At 42.9% G+C, this 1323-nt stretch overlaps 1 protein-coding gene across 1 annotated transcript in view; it reads right to left on the minus strand.

Annotated features, from left to right (window-relative positions):
* The window catches only part of LOC119585231 (B box-binding protein-like), a gene marked incomplete in the record, with an annotated part of 9400 nt that extends 9009 nt beyond the window's left edge, over window positions 1-391 (minus strand). Inside the window, 1 exon segment of the mRNA XM_037933890.1 lies at window positions 7-391. Within this exon segment, the coding sequence (XP_037789818.1) occupies window positions 7-79 (73 nt within the window).
* Between the last annotated feature and the right edge of the window lie 932 nt (window positions 392-1323).

The raw sequence follows: 1323 nt of genomic DNA on the forward strand, positions 1-1323 counted from the left end.
ACTTACCAAGGACTTCTTTCGCTTTAGCAGGTGCCTTGGGTTGTTCTTCAGGCTTGGCTTGTGTCTCCGGGTCCGCCATGGTGGTACAGATGGAAAATGGGTGGTTCTTTGGGTGAATCCCCCGTCCCTGATGTTTTCCTACACTCGGCTCTTGCTCTTCCAGCCAGCACGGCACGAGGGGGCTGCTAAGACACCTCAGGCGCGCGCTGATTGGTCCGTTTCTGCCCACACGCCTTGTCTCCCCGCTTTCGATTGGCTCGCGGGGAGTTCTTTCCCTAAGCGGAGTTCTTATTGGTCGACGGAGAAGCTTGTACTGAGTTCGCTTTGGCTTTTGAGAGATTCGGATTTTCTCAAATTTTTCGATTGAGAAAATTATCGTTCTTGAGAGTGTTTAAAGGATATTGTAATGTGTGAATGTGAGAAGCAATACTACCCGCAGGTTTGTTTTTTTAATGGTACGAGGGAAGCCATTTTGCTTTTGGGTACATATAAAGATCGTATTTCTTTCGTTTTTTTTTCTTCCACACCCTGATCTGAACACATAAATTATATGGAATTCTGAGCATAGGTGTATGTAGAGTATATGAATAGTTTTCACTTGTTTGAAGGTGTTTTGTGTATTAATTATCATTGAGTTCAAACCACGCACATAAGTAGAAAAATAACATTATCGAATTATGCCTCCGTAGTCTCACATAATACGTTGGCTTCAATTACATCAGTTTTATCCCATATTATTGTTAATATATGAAATGTTTACATGAGAGTAACACTGAACGGGTACAGAGTGAGAGGGTTTCCCAGCTAATATCGATTTTAAGTATATGGACTCCAGATGTACGACAAATTGGCATGGGGACGAATGCTAACCCTATTTTAGTATCTGGGATGCTCCATGAATTGCTTGAGAGGTGTTAATCACGAAATAGTTGAATTCTTTGTATTAAAAGCTGCACGAATCAGGTAGTTTTCAATAAAAAGAAAGGTGTAGAGTTCTGGCAGTCAGCCTGCACAGCAGCCTTACATGTGCTAAGCGGTGGGCTACTGCGCCGCCGTGCGTTTGATTTTGACCTTTACTTCTCTCTACCTTAAGGCTCAAGTTGCGAAATTTTGGTACAAGCTTCATATACCGTTTAAGTTCTCTGGGTCGCATTTTGATCCTTTTGAACTTGGTGAATAAGGCTGATGTCCCTTCCGCTGAGGCAGAGCTGTCGTACCTTACGCAGTCTGGCCGGATGTACAGCGTCGATATAATGTATAGGGTAATGAAGAGGATAATATGCCGGTTTTCCTCCTTAAAGATATTCACTTGGTACATGCACC

Source organism: Penaeus monodon, chromosome 19, assembly GCF_015228065.2.
Source record: "Penaeus monodon isolate SGIC_2016 chromosome 19, NSTDA_Pmon_1, whole genome shotgun sequence".
Classification (NCBI taxonomy): Eukaryota; Metazoa; Arthropoda; class Malacostraca; order Decapoda; family Penaeidae; genus Penaeus; species Penaeus monodon.